Raw genomic sequence first — 17,362 nt, 5'->3', positions numbered from 1 at the left:
TACCAACAACGCAGATGCTGGTTACTCTGGAAACCACACAAGGATTTCTGGTCCGAGCTGCTGACCAACTGCTGTGCCAGCTCGGTACTACCACAAGAACATTAGCATGACCAGTCACTTGTCTCACTTTCCTCCCGGAGCCTAGTGACAGTTAAGATGTGGCAACAAAAAACTATGTGGAGACTTCGCTCATATGCAACATCTACACAGGCAGTATTGAATCTTCTAGCCTGCTATCAACCTGGCAGTCAGTCAACTTAAACGCCACTTGCAAACTGTGCATTAGCTCGTTGTTTGAACACACTACTGATATGATTGGCTCCTGGAGGCTTTCGCTTTTCGGTAAAACAGCAAACCAAGAAACTCATCACAATAGTTCATGTGACTGTATTGAGTTTAATTGTAAATTTTATTAGAAATCAGTTCAAGTTTAGCCACGCATTAAACCTATTCTATCATTAAAGTTATGGAATGGAATCATAATGATGCTGGTAATTTGAACCTGATTGTCTCATTATTGATTGAGAAACTAATGTTTTCAAACGCTATTTAGGTTTGGAAACCAATAACCATAACAATCAGTATACTACCAACATCTTTTACCCATCAGACTGAAGGTTTAGCATCCTGTCTGAAATAACCACCACAAAAGCTTCTGTTGCAGCTGGTACCTCCTCATAGAATGTCAACTTGATTTGAACATCTACAACCGACAATTTTAGTCTGCTTACATTGAACACCATGATTAGGAAGAAATATTTGAACTCTGCCGGGGAGATGTTGCTCTGCATAATTAAGTTGATCCATCCCATAGTAATTCTCTTGCCATCTGACGGGCTGGCAGAGGACACTTGTATTTGTGAATAAACATATATTGTCATGCCATATTATCTCGGCATTTTATTAATATTAGATTATCATTACAAGCAGCCATCCTCTCAGTGGCATGTTCGAAGTAGCTCTTGAAATTTGTGAATCACTGGTTATCAATCCAGATGCAGTAATTGGAACAAAACTGCCGCTTCCAGATTTGAGGAAGAGTCCATAATCCATTATTTCCGATCCTTTCTGGTATGGTCAAAGATACAATCCAGAAACATGTGGGACAATCTTATATACAAAACTTCCCTTTTTGATGTAAATTGCAGATCCATTGATGAGTTTACTGCCACCAGCACCTCCTATACCTGTTAATGTCTCGGTAACGAGTGATGGTAATATGCTTGATAGAAGGAACTTGCCTGCGGAGCTAGCATGGGCAAAATAGCTCCAATAAATCCTTCCTCAACTTTTGCGTTGTGCTCTATACTTCTTTGGTATGCCTTTGCCAGTTTGTTAACGGGTTTGAGTTAATGCCAACACATGCTCTTCTGACAAATTGGAATGCAAAAGGTGAATAGACACCGCCGATCCTGATTGAATAGCACATTTGATCTTGTCCTTTTGTCCTTCACTAACATTTACTTTCACGTTTACGTATCCACTCATTTTGTAGGTGATTTTTTTCTCTTATGTGAAACCTTATTTATTTTTTATTTTATTTTATTTTAATTCCATTTATATCCCGCCCTTCTCCGAAGACTCAGGGCGGCTTACAAGCTTAGCAGTAGCCTTCATTCTATGTATATGCCTGCTTATTAGGGCTTTCACACACCCCCGCAAGCGGCATTATTACAAAGTCAGCTTAATTGCCCCCAACAATCTGGGTCCTCATTTTACCTACCTCGGAAGGATGGAAGGCTGAGTCAACCTTGAGCCTGGTGGGATGCGAACCTGCACTAATTGCAGGTATAGTTCTTTGCCTCATAGTTTGATAAGTTTCCCATCTTGATCAACGAGCTTTGTTTCCATCGCTGAAATCGTGCTCGTGATTGCAAGGTAAACCAAATTAGCCGTTTCTTCGATGATCTCAGGAAGAAGTTATATATAATATTTTCTGTTGTGCTATTGGTCTACGGTGACCCAATTATATCTTTGGTTATTCTCATGCTGCTTATATTAACTATGTTAACGAAGTTCTCTGACTTATATCCTTCTGTGTACAAGTTGCAAGTTAAAGCCTAATACAGATTTAATAAAATTTGCTGTCATAAAGTCGACTCTGTATTTAAATGCTCTTATCATGTACAGACTTTAGTGTGTTGTTTTTTGGCTCTATGGATATGTAATAATTGTCTGCAACAGAGTTATAGTGTCCTTTTTCTTTCACAATTTTCTGTATGTAACCGTTTATGTCTATAATTTTGTATGACCCTTCCGGCATGTTTATCTCAAGCCACGTTATACTGTTATATGGTGATTACATTACTTGCGTCAATGTTTGGGAACAAATTATATGTTTCGAGATTCACTAGAGCCATTTCATACTTTTTGTTTTTATCTAACTGGGCAAGCGGTCTAAACTTGGTTTTAATTTTAGTGATTTTTTCACTCAACAATATGAAGAATGAAGATTTTCGTTCGGTGTTGTGAGCTGTTCTTTCTGTATTCGATGCAGTTCTTTCCAGAAGCGATGTATCCATTTTTTAATGGGGTATATAAAACTTGTCAAATCCTGATCTTGTTGTGATTCAGTGTCAGCCTGTGCTCCCAGCAGCTGAGTCCAATGAATCTGAGGTGTCAGAGGGAGGCGCTGGTGCACTGCAGGACTCTCATCTGGCCCCTCCAGTCATGTTCCTCATGATGCTCAGCTGTGTGAGCACGAGGTGTCGAACTCAGAAGAGTCACAGCTGAATCTGTTCAGAGACGCTAGAAGCAGAAGGCAATCCAGCAGAGCAGAGCAGAGAAAATCAATGAGGCAACTCAGTGAGAGGAGGAGAAGGCAGTGAGAAGCCATGCCTTGGGACTGATAATAAAAGTGGAAGGTGTGGGCGGGGCTGGTTGCTGAAGGCAACCATTTGGAGACATTCTAAGAGAATCCTGGTCTGTTCTTGCTACTTCTGTTTAACTCTTGTTTGTTGACTCTTGTTTGATATTTTGATTCATTTACTGAAGGAAATATTCTGTTGCTTTTTTGTTTGAACTATAAATAAATTTGGGTTGGGTTTTTCCAGCCTGTTGACTGTAAAAAGGAAAACGGGGTTGTTCCTGACACACAAACAGGGCCGGTCGTAGGCTGGAACAGAACAGATCTGTATTTACCCCTATCTTTCTTGCTCAATAAATCTATAATGACAAACCCATGCAGCTGCTCCCACGCGGTTTCACAAAGCCTTCTAAACTGTGATCATAATAGATATGAGTAACACTTTTTTGTCTTGTGGAAATAGATGAAATTTGCATTACTTCTGATGGTTTGTCTTGGAAGTTCGAAGTAGTCTTGTGCGAGGTAAAAGCAGTCTACATTGCTATGACACCCCCTCGTGTAATACGCTTCACATTTGTTTTGCTTTTCCAGCAGAAGATCATAAAACATCGTTTGTACCAATTAGGTCTCCTGGGTCTGGCACATCATCCGCCATTTCAAAGAACTTGCATTCTATTTTGGCCAATCTAACTGAGTCTTTGGCCATTTCTTCAATTAGTCATGATGGGGATAGATTAAGACTATCGATCTCATCTTGATTAACAAACAATCTAATGATTTGTTCTTTTGACAGTTTCTCTTTGAATGCTTTCTTGATGATCCTGTACTTTGGTTGAAACAGAAATGTGCCAAATATTTGTAGGTTATTGTAGTCTTACCATCTAGGGCATAAGAGAAGATTCAACATACCGGTAAGAATTTTTTCCCCCACAGCTGCTCCTTCCAATGATGAGACCTCTTATCAATCCCGGAAGAAGAGGACTGTTAAGCCTTTTCGACTGTCTAGCACTCCATGACAGACCTATTAGTTACATTTTACATATAAAATAAATTATATTTAAAATGTATTGTATAAGGTGTAGAAGCAAGACTGCAACAAACGACCTTCAAAACAAAAACAAAAAAGACAAAAGACCTGGTTTTAGTTGCTACCTCTTGTACAATGTTGCGAATCTCCGTCCATAGTTCCTCAGGCACTCTGTCTATCAGATCTAATTCCTTAAATCTATTTGTCAATCTTATTTCTGTGTTGGCCGTCTGGTGATGTCCATGTGTAGAGCCGTCTCTTGGGTTGTTGGAAAAGAGTGTTTGCTATGAACATCGTATTGTTTTGACAAAATTCTATCAGCCTGTGCCTTGCTTCATTTTGTACTCCAAGGCCAAACTTGCCTGTTATTCCGGTGATCTTTTGGCTTCCTACTTTAGCATTCCAATCCCCCATGATGATAAGGACATCATTTTTTGGTGTTAGTTCTATAAGGTGCTGTAGGGCTTCATAGAACCGGTCAATTTCATCCTCTTCAGCACCGGTGGCTGGGGCATAGACTTGGACTACTGTGATATTGAATGTTTTCTTTGGATTCGAACTAAGATCATTCCCTCATTTTGGGGATTGTATCCCAGTATTGCTTTTCCTACTCTTATTGACTACGAAGGCTACTCCATTTCTTCTGAGGGATTCTTGCCTGCAGTAGTATACCTGATGGTCATCTGAATTAAATTCACCCATTTCTGTCCATTTTAGTTTGCTGATTCCTAAGATGTCAATGTTCAGTCATCTCTTGTTTGACCACGTCCAGCTTTCCTTGATTCCTGGATCTTACATTCCAGGTTCCTATGGAGAATAAATATTTACAGCATCGGACTTTCCTTTCACCACCAGACACATCCACAGCTGAGCATCCTTTCGGCTTTGGCCCAGTCGCTTCATTCTTTCTGGCGCTACTAGTACTAGCCCTCTGCTCTTCCCCAGTAGCATATTGGACGCCTTCCAACCTGAGGGGCTCATCTTCCAGTGTCATATCTTTTTTCCTTTTGGTACTGTCCATGGGGTTTTCATGGCAAAGATACTGGAGTGGGTTGCCATTTCCTTCTCCAGCGGATCACGTTTTGTCAGAACTCTCTGCTATGACCTGTCCGTCTTTGGTGGCCCTGCACGGCATAGCTCATAGCTTTATTGAATTACGCAAGCCCCTTCACCACGACAAGGCAGTAATCCATGAAGGAGTGCTTCAGGGTAGGAAGTGAATATTTCCTTTTAAGGAACTGATCCTTTGGGTTCACAATCTTTTGTGGCTGTTGCGGCTTTGTGAGAGCTTCAGCGGCAACAAGCTTTCTTTCAACAAGAAATTTTAAGATCTATGGTTTGTTCATAGTCTTCATGCCTTTGATCTTGTTCTTTCATTATCTTCTTCAACTTTGGAAGCAAATTTTTCTTTACCATAGACATGTCTCTTTTGTTATATACAGAAATAGATTTTAATGCATTTCCCTTTTTTATGGCTGGACAGCACAGAGTTTTCTGGTGTGGGGATTTCTCACATTTCTACTACTCATCTATGTTTGTGTGCGGATGGGTGAGGGAATTTCTCATGATGTCATTGGTGGGTGGGTAGGGGATTTCCCATGATGGGCATGGTTAATTCTCACATCTCTACTACTCTACTACTCACATCTCTTGTCTGCGCTCGTGCATGGATAAGCGAATGTGGATGGGGCTAATTCTCAAAAGTGTGCCAGAGGGCTGCTATCTGTATTACATGTATGCATACACACAGCATTGTTTAAAGGTGTAACAGTTATTAGATGTGATTGATTCATTCTTTCATTAATGTTCTATCTAAGTGGATTTTCCCTCCAATGTTCTGAGTTGATAACTGAATAGAAAGTTGTTTTTATATTATTAAGAGAATTACATTTTTTCTTTTTACTAGAGTATAGCTGTTAATATGAAGAAGGCCAAGGGAGCAAAGATAATTAAAGAGGTGAGTTTAAATTGAAAAATAAATCCTTGCATATCAAAGGAAAGTTTCTGAGGGGGAAAAAAGGTCAATCAATTCCAACTTCTCACACACAAAAAAAGAACTTGCAAAGTTGGAATTGATTGACCTTTCCCCCCTTCTTTTGTTTCCCTGCATGCGGCGGCGGATCATGAAGGAGAAATGGCACAGGGCTGGGAGTCAGATAAGAAAAGGCATGGGTGCTGACGGCAGGATGCCTGCCTGTTTCACCACCCTCTCTCACCCAGCCTCTGGCACTCCACCTGCCATCTCAGTGCCCTTCCTGCTGCCACCCAGCATGGACGCCCATGGACTGCAAGGGCTGGCCTGGCACGGGAAGGGCACGTGTGCCCCGCCTGCCTGCTTCATCACCCTCCTTCCCTGAGCCTCCGGCACCTACCACCTCAGTGCTCTACCCACTGTCACCCAGCATGGCCACCCCAGGGCTGCAGGGCTGGCCTGGCGTGGGAAGGGCGTGCGTCCTGCCCGCCACCCCGGTACCGTACCTGGTTCGCCACCACGCTTTTGCCACTACATTGCTTCTCCAATCCATGTATAGGCCCCGCCCCATCCTCACGTGCTTGTGACCTACCAGTGTCAGCAAAAAAGGGAGCCCTCCCTGAAAGTAAATCCTAGTGCTTGCTTCAGAGCCCAAAAGAAAGTAAGACTGGGTCTTACTTTGGGGAAACACAGTAGATTGTTGTCAGACCTGCCCCAGTTTTCTCTCTCAGGAAAGTAGGATTTGCGACTCCATGTAATTGAAACAGAAACTTTTACTGAAAGTAAATGGTTGCAGTAAAGTCAGGCAGAATATGGTGTTCCTGCACAAAATGCAAAACTATTCTTTCAAGCTCCCAATCCCTCCTCTCATGACTAGTCCCGTGGCCAGCCAATGTGATACTGGTAAGGTGTTTTGAGAAACTCTGAGATGTGAAACTGATAACATTCTATTCTCAGAGCAAAAGGCCTTGAAAATCCTGGTATGAGCCGGTTTGGTCTTGTCACTTCCCCCTCCCCATTTCTCCCCACCATCTTCCTATTTCCAAACATTTAATGCACAGGTGTGGATTGCCCCAAATGCTTCCCCCCTGTCTTCCCCTTTTATGGCAGGAGCCCAGGAAGGCGCCAGGCCAACAATGGAGATCTTGACAATTGTGCCCATTGTGAAACTTTTGAATCACTAATGCCGCTGTTCAGATATTAAAATAAAAATAAAAATATACCGGTACCTTTAGTACATCATGAGTGGCTATCCAACTAACTCCAAAATTCACAGTAATGTATATAGGTTAATTCTACCAGTAAAAAAAGAATACCATTATAATTATAGGTATAGTTTTTTCAAGCATCCTGGAATTAGAATATTCTCTAAGCTGCTGCATACAGGATCTATGGATTAGAAATTGTTTATGCCTTGGTTCCATAATCACAGATTAAATGTGATTATTACAATGTAAAGAAATAATTTAAATGAGCAAACCAGTCAGCTCTGTTAGGCTCTTCTTATTCTTGAGTTTCAGTTTCAGGACTGATATTTTAAGAACTAATTGCTATGTTTTATCTCCATAGAGATAAATTGGACTCTATAGAACACAGATATGCTAAAACTATCTCATTTACTGAGATTTTAAATTTATGGTTTGTTATTGCTGCTGAATGCTTGGAAATTTGTTAAGAGTCTGACTCATTTCCACTTTAAATTTCAGCTAGCAGCTATCTGCGATGTGCTTGTGGAAAACTATGTCCCTGGAAAACTGGCTGGAATGGGTCTGGGCTATGAAGACATCAACAAAGTTGCACCTCAGATTATTTACTGCTCAATAACAGGTATTTAATTTCAGTAGTACAGTATTCTGTCATTAGCTTTATTTTCTTTGAAATTTTATATGGTTTTATTTTTAATTGTTGTTATGAAAAAATGAGATGATATTCCATTCCCTATTCCCAAAATGTCAAATGCAGGAAAGAGCAGGAAAATATAAATAAGTTTTAAACTATAAATTATTTTAAACTATGATTTTAGACCAAATTTGTATTATACTTATACAGGTAATCCCTGAGTTATGAGTGTTCACTTAACGCTCATTCAAAGTTATGTGATGAGTGCCCCCTAGTGCTTACAAGCAAGTCCTGAAGTTATGAATATTGCAGCACCACGGCAGTCATTCGTCCTTACGAGCGACCGCAATGGATCTGCAACATTCAATCTGGATATTCTCTCTCTCCTGACCCCTGCCCTGGGTCTCCTTAGGCACCAGGTTTTCAATACTCACCCTGTGAAGTTTGAAATCCTTCGCTTTCTTGGCTGCTCTAGGCCTTCGGTGCATTTGCAGAGAATGAAGGCCTAAAATAACATAAGATCATGCAACATCAGAGGGGCGAAATCTCATGCTACTGATCTTGCATGATCTCATGGTACTTTAGGCCTCAACAACAACAAAGAATGGAACCGAAACTAGGGGATCCTTCCATGTACCTCCAGAGGCTGGATTGGGGCCTTAGAGGCATTTTCCAGGCCACTGACACCCAGATCTGAGGCAGGGGAATGTTTCCATGCCCCTTCATGGCTCGATCTGGGATCTGGAGGCGTTTTCCAGGCTGCTGCTGCCTAGGTCTAAGGCTGGGGAATGCTTCTGCACCCTCCAGGTAACCCAATCCAGGCTCTGGAGGCATTTTCCAGGCTATTGCTGCACTGATCTAAGGCCAGAGAATGCTTCCACGACCCCCCACAGCTCAATCTGGGCTCTGGAGGCCTTTTTTGAGCCGTTGCCCCCGGATCTAAGGCTAGGGATTGCTTCCGTGACCCCGTGGCCCAAACTGGACTCCAGAGGCATTTTCCAGGCCACTGCTGCCCAGCTCTGAGGCTTGGGGGACACTTCTGCTCCCCACCATGCCCTGATCTGGGCTTCAGAGGCGTTTTCCAAGCTGCTGCTGCCTGGATCTTAGGACAGGAAATGCTTCTGCAGCCCCCCTCCCCCCCGTGACCTGAGCCGGATTCCAGAGACCTTTTCCAGCCTGCTGCTGCCTGGATCTAAGGCCTGGGAACTCTTCTGCACCCTCCTCAGCCCCGATCCAGGCTCCGGAGGCCTTTTTCAGGCAGCTGCTGTCTGGATCTAAGGCTGGTGAATGCTTCTGTGCACCCCTGCGGCCCAATCCGGTCTCCAGAGGTGTTTTCCAGGCCTGATTGGGCTGCAGGGGGGGGCTGCGGAAGCATTCGCCATCCTCAGATCCAGGCAGCAATAGTCTGGAAAAGACCTCCGGAGCCTGGATTGGCCACAGGGGAGGCTTCGAAGCATTCCCCGGCCTCAAATCAGGGCAGCAGCGGCATGGAAAACGGCTCCAGATTGGGCTGCAGAAGCGTTCCCCAGTCTCAGACTGGGAGCAGCGACCTGAAAGAGGTCTCAGCAGCCCGGATCAGGCTGTGGCGGGGCCGCTCTGAAGCATTCCCCAGCCTCAAATCAGGGTGGCAGAGGCCTGGAAAAGGCCCCTGGAGACTGGATCGGGCTGCCGGGGGGGAGATGCGGAAGCATCCCCTGGCCTCAGATCTGGGCGGCAGCAGGAGCTGTGGCAGAGAGGAGACCAATCTTTTTCAGGTGAGTCCAGCGTGGCAGGAAGCGAGGGGGAAGCATACGGTAAGTGGGTTGGGGAGGCCTTGGAGGCATGTTCCATCACTAGGCCCTCCATGGCCTTCCCCACCCTGAGATACCTCATGTTCGCTTAATAAGCGGTGTGCATTTTAACGAGCAAGGGAGTGATCTCGTTCGAAGTATGAGATTCACTCTATGAGTTTGCAAGTTATGAGTGGAATGGGCAAGCTTCATTACACTCGCAACTTGAGGACTACCTGTAACACATTGTTCATTTAGATATAATACAATATTTTTAGATATTGAGCTTCCAGTTTCATGGAAATATTAAAGACTCTGTAGGACTGATGCTATAATGGGAGAATCCTTGTTCATACAAATTAGATCCCTCACTTAAGTGACTCGGGAGAGTCTTAACAGCTTCAGTTTGGGTTGTGACTTGACAGCATTCATCTTAAGCCATATATGGGTGACAAATGGCCTCTGTGTGAGGCCTATAATATTTCACTTTGTACGAAGTGAATTTAAACCAGTGTCTCCTTAACATTTTTCATTTAAATGAATATTCTTTTGTTTGTGTAACAATTTTTATAATTCCAAAGAAATAATGCACATGTTGCAAAGGAATGTACTTATTTATAAAGAAAGAAAAATAATTTTAAATTGCTTGACTACCAATTCATGAACAATTTTGATTGCCTCTTTTTCTCCTTTGGCTCAAATGGTTAAGTATTTGTATATACTTAGTTTGCAAATCTGAATTTCTACTGATCCTGGGGAATCAACAAGAATCTGTAATTCAATTCATGTGTAAGTTTTGCTTCTATACTTTTTGGGCTCAGTGGCCCTTTAAGAATCTGAACTTTGTTGATCACCAGATAACATTATGACATTAGAGATGGAACATAGCCATGATATTGCTCACTGTTATTACTTGCCACCACTAACTTTGATTCCTATGTGTTTTATATTTCATTCCTCTGTTTTCCATGTGGTTGTCTTTGGTGCTTTATTAGCCTGGTGCCAATGAATTATCTATATATGAAAATATGTTTGTTTTTTTGTCTTAAAACAAATGTTTCATCATCTGACACACATATTGTGGTCTGGCTGCTTTCCCCTCCATATATATAAAACATGCATTCGTAATTTCAGCTTCGATTGCTTGTCTTGCATTGCACAATCTGTGCAATTTTGGAATATACATGTTGTGTACCAAAAAATCTAGTCTAGCTGCTGTTTAAATATCCCAAAGATTGTGGCTGTTCCAGGAGCTTATGCCAGCCTAAAGGATTTTTTTTATTATTTGAACGACTGGATTCATTGCATGAGTGTAAGAAGTTGTATAGGGCCTTGCTAGGCAGTTCTAAGCTGTTTTTGAAGTTTATGCAAATTTTCCATATTATTCAGTTATGTTTATTGGTTCTGTATTTTTTCCAATTCTTTTCTTTATAGACCTGAAATATTTTAATTCTATCTATATGTTGGCCTTCTCTCAGATAGTTTATCTTATTTCTATAATACAGGTAATCTTTGATGTATGACCACAATTGAGCCCAAAATTTATGTTGCTAAATGAGAAATTGGTTGTGAGTTTTGCCCCATTTTATGACTTTTCTTGCCACATTGGTTAACATTTAACAAATGTGCAAGAAAGTCATAAAATGGGGCAAAACTCACTTAACAAATTTGCAGTTGTTAAATTAGTAACTAAGAGAATCTGGCTTTGCCATTGACTTTGCTTGCCAGAAGGTCACAAAAGGTGATCACACGATTCTGAGACACTGTAACCATCATAAATATGAGCCAGTTGCCAAGCATCCGAAAGTAAATCACATGACCATGGGGATGCTGCAACAGTCATAAGTATGAAAAATGGTCACAAGTCACTTTTTCCAGTGCTGTTGTAACTGAATGATCACTAAATGAACTGTTGTAAATCAAGGACTACCTGGGTATGGAATAACAAATAGACTTGTCTCTTTTCAAAAAATTTTACAATTTTTTGTGTGACATTGCGCTAGATATTCCATTATGTAAAAACGCTAATACCCAAGGTTCAAGGAGCAATAGCTTACAATGGATGATTAAGCGATTATTTTGGAAGGTGAAGGAGGTAACACATTGTGCTTATTATGGATTTAAGTTAAGCTTTCTTAGATTTTTATATTAAAATTCTCTTTTTGGTGTGCAAAACTTCCCAAACAGCTTTTCAGAAGGGTCCAGCACTCAGAAGAGGGATCAGTTTTGAGGCTGTATTTATGAAGTTGGGATTTTTTTCTTATGACACAATCAATACCTGCTTGTAAAGGAAGCTGAAACAAGGATTTTTTGTTAAGTAGCTATATTAGTTGAATGCCCAAGAGAGCTAATAGTTTATTGTGATTAAAAAGAGGATTTCAAACTAGATGTTGAAAAACAAATGGAATGGAAAAGAAAGAAGAGGGAAGTGGATTTTGTACCAAAATAAGACTTTGAAGTAAGAAAAATATAAATTTAGAGGTATAGTTTAAAATTTCATGGTCAGGTATTTGAGCTAGAAAGGTATTTGTGATTTGGGCACAAATCCTTTGATAAAGGAAGGAATGGAGATAAAAATGAAAGATATTTCATTGCACCAGAAGAGAGGTGGATAACCCCATCTTATTTTTTCAGCCATCTGCATGAACATCAGTGACCAATTGGGAACCAATAGGTTTCTTAGGATTCAGAGGGAAGAAGCTTGAACCAGAGTAAAATGCCAAAAAAAGATTTTATTGAATAAATACTAAGAAATGTTATGTAGACCACATCCCTTCAGATTTATATTTTTTTCTCCTAAGGGTCATAGAATATAAACAATAACAATTGTAGATGGCTTGGTAGCCCCTGTTATCAGTGACTTGGCCACAATTTCAGATAGTTGACCTTCTGCCAGATATATTAGTACTATTATTACAGTTGTGTCGGTAACACCAAAGTGCTCCCAGGTTAAAGGGATTAGCTGGTGGCATCAGCGTTGCCTGGGGGATGCCCAGTTGGGGACTCCTTTTGTGTCCCTGTTGAGCTGCCCACTGAAGTGGTATCATTTCAGCCATTTGTCTGAAATGGTATAGGGTTTCCTGCCTTAGCAGGGGGTTGGACTAGATGACCTCCAAGGTCCCTTCCAAATTATTATTATTATTATTATTATTATTATTATTATTATTATTATTATTATTATTATTATTATTATTAATCTACTTGCGGTTACCCGCTTTCGAACTTCTAGGTCAGCAGGTACTGGAATGAATGGAGCTCACCCTGCCATGAGCAGCAATTGGAGCAGCTTGCTGACCATCAGCCCAATGTACTAACCACGAGAGTCATCTGCTCAACCAGAGATATTAAATAAGATATCAATTCTAACAGACAAAATCTAGAGTAATCTGATGCTGTATCTTGTCCATAAGTAAGGAAATCAGACAGTTGATCCTGTGCAAAGATATTTTTATGGGAAACATTTCTAGTATATAATCATTTGCTCCCTGCCTTCTTGGCAGGTGCTAGAACTCATATGTCCTTTTTATCTACAAGTGGAAATAGAGATATAAGGCTCAAAGTTGAGAATGATTTGCAATAAAATGATGCATATTCTACAGTGAGTATAATTAATAGTAATTAATGCTTAATTTATGTAAGAATAATTGCATACAAATTGTCTCAGCTGTCTAAGTAAACCTTTTGATGTATTTTATATGTAGAAAAAGGAAAAAAATGTCCTCTACAGGTAGTCCTCGATTTACGACAGTAACAGAGCCTGTCCATTTATGTTGGGAATTGAGGGCTATATTAAATGAAGCGCATAATTAAAGACCACCCTGTCCGTTTCCCCCAGTGCATTTATTAAATGAATGCATGGGTCAAATGCATGGGTCGTTAGATAGAGCATGGAGTGATTCAGGGATGGGGGAAACTGGGAGGCTTAGTGCAGGCACAGGCACACCCAGGAAGTCTCCCCACCCCCCGTGGGATATCCCATGCTCTACTTTCTGCCCCTTTGGTTCCCCAAAAACCTATGGGCTTCCTCCCACTCCCTTGTCATTATTCGCTTACTTACAATTCCTCCATAGCTACCCTGTCACAATCGCAAATTTATCTTTTGAAGATACCATTTTGCAGGACTTCTTTATTTTATTTTTAAAAAAGGTTAAAATACAAAATTCCAGAAAATTGAAAAGAAAAAACAAATAAAAAACACAAAAGAAGCAAGGCATTAAAAAGTGCATTATAAAACAAAGAAAATCAATGTATTAATCAGTATTCAAGTAGTGGGGATAACATTTGTATAGGTGTTGGGTTTTTTTTCAATGCACTCTTTTAATGCCATGTTTATTTTGAGCAGGTTTCCTGTTCATTAAAAACTTCTTAAAGATGGGAAGAAGGTGGAAGGCAACAATGCAAGAGAACGCATCTCACTTTCAAACTTTTATTGATTTAATAAAATATAAAATACAAAGAGAAATTCAAAAAAGTAATAGAAAAGTAGGAGGGGAGAGAAAGGGAAAAAGAAGATATAGCGCAAAAAAGGGAAAAGCAAAGAAAAAGACACCAACTTCTGACTCTCTTTAGCACAGTGGAAGGTAACAACATTACAGCCACAACATTTTACTTTTACACAGCAATAGGTGCAAGCCATTTCTATAATAATAAACCTATCTAATTAGTAAGAACAACATCAAAGTTTCATTTCTTTTTTCATTGCAAGCACAAAATCTGGAAGCAATTTCAAAATAGAAACAAGATTAGATATATTCTCTTCTTTGGATAAAAAAATCAATTTGACCATCTCTGTTTTTCTTTGCTGTGGGGAATAGTATGTTTCTGTTAACTCATTAATCTTTATCATAATTCATATTAAGAAAATCCTCTTTATTTTTTATTTCTTTTTAATCCTAAAGGGAGGAAACACTTTGTCTAATTTTGATATTTTACTAACTTTAAAAAATATTCAAGTACTCCCTTCATTTTAAACCCAGAATCCAAAACACAATATTACATTAGAGCTTTCATTCAAGTATATATATATCATACCAATATAAGTCCAGTTATCTCCAATTAGCTCAGACATGTCAAACACAAGGCCCGGGGGCCAGATCCGGCCCACGAAGTGGTTTCATGCGGCCCGTGAAGACATCCTGGAAACAGTGAGGGAACAGCCCCCACTGCCTTGGCCCTGGCCCAGAGACCCTCCTTCTGCCAGAGACCCTCAGATCTGTCCCACTCCTGCCCAGGCCCCCATAGGCACCCTTGAGGAGAACAATGTAGAGCTGGCCATGCCCACCCAGTAGGCCATACACACACTAGCCACGCCCACCCAGTAGGCCACGCCCACCCTGGCCATACCCACCCGGCCACCTGAGGGAAACTGCAATGTTGATGCGGCCCTCAGTGAAATTGAGTTTGACACCCCTGAATTAGCTCATTGAATTCAAATCTCTCCCTTGAGTTTATCCTCATGGAGTAAATCTTTTTCTTCTCTTATTTTCAAATTTAATCAATAGTACTTTACAAACTTTGGGAATTATTCAGCATTACATAAAAGGACAGAAGACATGCATTTATAAACTCATTTTATATATACAAAACTACCTTAAAGCTTTCTTTCAATACATATATCAAATTTATAAAAAAAATCCATCCTAACTAATTACAACCTTAAATATAAGCCACTCGCTCCAACTTATCTTCATAAAATGAAATTTTTTCTTCTCAGGATTTCTGTCTTTTTTTCAAGAAATTTTCAGCTTTATTTATATCCATGAAAAAATATCCCAAAGTTGTTCTCTTGGAGATTAACCTGGAGCAGATCCTTGTAGAATAAACTTTCCTTCTCTAAGATGTCTAACATATCTTTTTTTTCCTCAAAGGTTTCTTCTTCTTGTTAGTATCCATGAAGAAAAAGTCCCAAACTTGACCTCTTAGGAGTTGTAAATTTACTTGGTACTCTTGTTTCAGTTGCACTGGGAAGGTTATATTCAAACCATCATTATAATAAAAGCGCACATATTTTTTGAGGCTCCCAGTTTTTCCTTTTGTGAGGGAACCAGTTCCGAGTGGCTCTTTCACTGTTTCAGGTTGCTGACCCCTGGTCTAGACCAAAGACAATTGTTTTATAAAAATATTTATCAAAATATGAACTACCGGTACTTACATTTCAAATCTTTGGGACCAGAGTCAAAGCAGAGCTGTTCAACCTACATATCTCTTTTCATTAATGATTACTTTTATGTTCAAACTGCCTATATCCAGCATAACATTCTTGCTGTTTTCTGAATGGTTTCAATGTTCTATCTGCCTGTTTTGCTTACGGTTTGGCTCAGAAAATAATGAAGTAGTATTACTGTAATCTGTAATTTAGAAGTAAAATTACTGTAATCTGGTTTAAATTTATTATATTTAGTTTCTCAAACAGGCACTGAGAAATGAACTTTTATGGATATTTAATATGGTCTGGTTTAATTGGAAACTGAACAAAGAAAATGGTCTTCCTGCTATACTCTGAAGAGTAACCTTTGTATGAACAACTGCTATTCCCATGAAACACTGATGGATATACAGTATGTATAGACTTTACAGGGTGGATGAAGCTCTAGAGCAGGGGTGTCAAACTGCCAGCACGTGGGCTGGTTGCATCATACGGAGGCCACACCCACCCCAGCTCTGGCAATACAAAAAAAAGTTGTGACATGTGACCTGACGTGGCGAGTTTGACACCCATGTTCTAGAGATTTTGTGGTATCACATAGTGAGGACCAGTGCAAAAATATAATTTCAAATATTTTATGATTCCTAGCTTATAGTGCTAGCAAAAGTAGGGGAGCAAAATTAACTGTAGCTCCAAAGGAGTAAATCTACAGGCCTTTACAGAAACAAATTGGCTTAAAGCAAACAAGTATTTTCAGTTTTGAAATAAGGTGAAAGAGATATATAGAGAGTTATTCATAACAGCTTTCTAAAAAAAGAAAATAAATAACTAGAATTTACCAAATAGCATATTTGATGCTTTTAATCCTTGTAGCTTGTCTTGCAGATTTAGTGTGAACTTCTGCAACTGATATTCCCCCCACCCCCCATCCCGATCACCTTTGGAGCAGGTTTAAGCAAATAAAAGCTCTTAAATAATTTTGTATTCCATAGGAATAATATTCAACCTCATACTGATAGATGTCTTTACCAATAACCCTACAAATGTTCCTCTGATTCCTCCATTACCAAGAAGGGACTGAGTCATCTAAATAGGGTCTCTGAATTGCTATCCATGGACACAAAATAATCCACAAAATATGGCAGAGAAAGAAATACATTTCAACCTCCTTATTGCCACAATGTAGTCATTAATACAGACTTGTACATTTCCTTGTTGAACTTGTGGCTAGTGGCAGAATTATTAGGTTATATTGTGGGAAGCCACCCTATTTTCAAGTAATTGAATATTTTTATTTATATTTAAAAATATTTTTAGAATAACAAGTAACTTTGTTGTGGAATTAAATTTTCATAAGATATATCTTGGGTTCAGTAAGCTGGTTTATGTGATGCTTTTCAGTGTGCAGGGAAGTTATAATGGAATAACGTATTTGAATGAAAATATGCAAAAAATTAGCTACCTTGAAGAATTAACGAGCATTTCACTTCAAATAAACTATGTGCAATTTGTATTTATTGCAAGCAAATAAGACAGCATGGAAATTAAGTTGAACAAACTTTATTATTCATATTCAGCTGCTTTTGTTCCCTGTATTGATTTGTTCCTTTTCAGCTTTAAATGAAAGAGTACATCTGGTAATATATATTGGCAGAGGGAGATAAACCATATTCCTTTGCTGCTGAAGAGCCAACTTGCTTGACATTCAGCAGTGGATTTCAGTACAGCTGTTCTGTTTCAGGGTTACTAGAAACCAAATGTCCTTTGATATTTCTGATAATAAGCAGAATCAGTGTCTGACGCC

The 17,362-nt window shown here is 39.8% G+C and overlaps 1 protein-coding gene across 2 annotated transcripts in view; it reads left to right on the top strand.

The window, feature by feature from the left end:
- Positions 1-17,362, top strand: part of SUGCT (succinyl-CoA:glutarate-CoA transferase) — a 341,656-nt gene that overhangs the window by 15,728 nt on the left and 308,566 nt on the right. For both annotated transcript variants that reach the window (XM_081345169.1, XM_081345170.1), the window contains exons 5-6: positions 5,740-5,790; positions 7,512-7,632. In XM_081345169.1, coding sequence (XP_081201295.1) covers positions 5,740-5,790; positions 7,512-7,632 — 172 coding nt within the window. The remainder of the gene's footprint in view (positions 1-5,739; positions 5,791-7,511; positions 7,633-17,362) is intronic.

This window comes from Vipera berus (genome assembly GCF_964194415.1).
Source record: "Vipera berus genome assembly, chromosome: Z".
NCBI lineage: Eukaryota > Metazoa > Chordata > Lepidosauria > Squamata > Viperidae > Vipera > Vipera berus.
The sequence above is the reverse complement of the archived record's forward strand: the minus strand, read 5'-3'. Positions and strand labels throughout refer to the sequence as shown.